The following is a 993-nucleotide window of genomic DNA, read 5'->3' as shown; positions in this document are numbered from 1 at the left end:
TGATACTGTTCTGCCAAATACACATGCACTCAGACGTAAACACACAAAGGTAGCAGACCCTTGCAGAACACTATAAACTATCAAGTTGTAGTTGATTTCAACGTTCCTCTTACAGACCTATTCCGAATCTTCCCAAGGCCAACCTACCAGCAAACCAGTTATGGAAGGAATCCGAATTATCAAAGATGCTCGGCATAAGAAAATTCAGTAGAGCCCAGACCTCCTGAATGTCATTCTGTAGCGGCGTGCCTGTCAACGCCAAACGCCTCTTAGTAATGTACCTGACAACCGGATGAAATCCCCAAAAATGCCCTCCCTGGGATTCGAACCCGCGACCTACTGCTTGTTCAGCACTTGGACAAGCTTGGACTTAGGATTCTTCAACCGATGAGCTTCGTCAACAATAAGATACTCCCATGCGAACTTCCTACAAAACTCCATCAAATCAATCACGCACAGCGAAGAATTCCAAAGATTCTCCCCCAGCACTAACCATCACTCCCACACACAATGACACAAATTCTGTGAAAATTTCGTTCAAAAAATTTCCGATCAAATCCTCCTTCACTCCTCACAGCAGTGTGGGAGAATATACACATGGTCAACTACATTTGTCGGTGACATTATGAAGAAATTTCGGGAAAATTCTTATTGGTTTCTGTTCAGTTCTACCCTAACTCGAATATATATAAATTCTTATTATTAGTAAGGAAACTCCCGAACTCAGCCGAGGAGAGCGAACACATATTCCTCCAACACTGTTCACAGATCTCAGCTCACCTAAGGTACTGCTTATCGCGCAATACGTATGCATCGGTAGTCAACAACACTTGGAACGGCAGCATATACGCTTCACTCGAAGAACAAGTTCCCGACGATGCCGATGCGGTTTGGAAGAATCTGACCGGAAATCTTTTTTACCAAAAAAAGCGAATTAATGACATCTTGTCAATCTTGCATTTCCTCAACTCTAGTTTTTTCTATTATCAAACT

The 993-nt window shown here is 42.7% G+C and overlaps 1 protein-coding gene across 1 annotated transcript; it reads right to left on the bottom strand.

Moving 5' to 3' along the window:
- Positions 1 to 109: 109 nt before the first annotated feature.
- Pmar_PMAR010528 (hypothetical protein) lies at positions 110 to 829 on the bottom strand (the record flags this gene model as incomplete). The annotated part of the gene is made up of 3 exons (XM_002768298.1): positions 110 to 281; positions 344 to 427; positions 781 to 829. Coding segments are annotated over 3 exons (305 nt in total), but the record flags the coding sequence as incomplete, so codon positions are not given.
- Positions 830 to 993: the final 164 nt, after the last annotated feature.

Source organism: Perkinsus marinus (assembly GCF_000006405.1).
Source record: "Perkinsus marinus ATCC 50983 genomic scaffold scf_1104296968818, whole genome shotgun sequence".
Taxonomy (NCBI): Eukaryota; Perkinsozoa; order Perkinsida; family Perkinsidae; genus Perkinsus; species Perkinsus marinus.
Note: the sequence above shows the minus strand (reverse complement) of the source record. Positions and strands in the feature narration are given on the sequence as shown.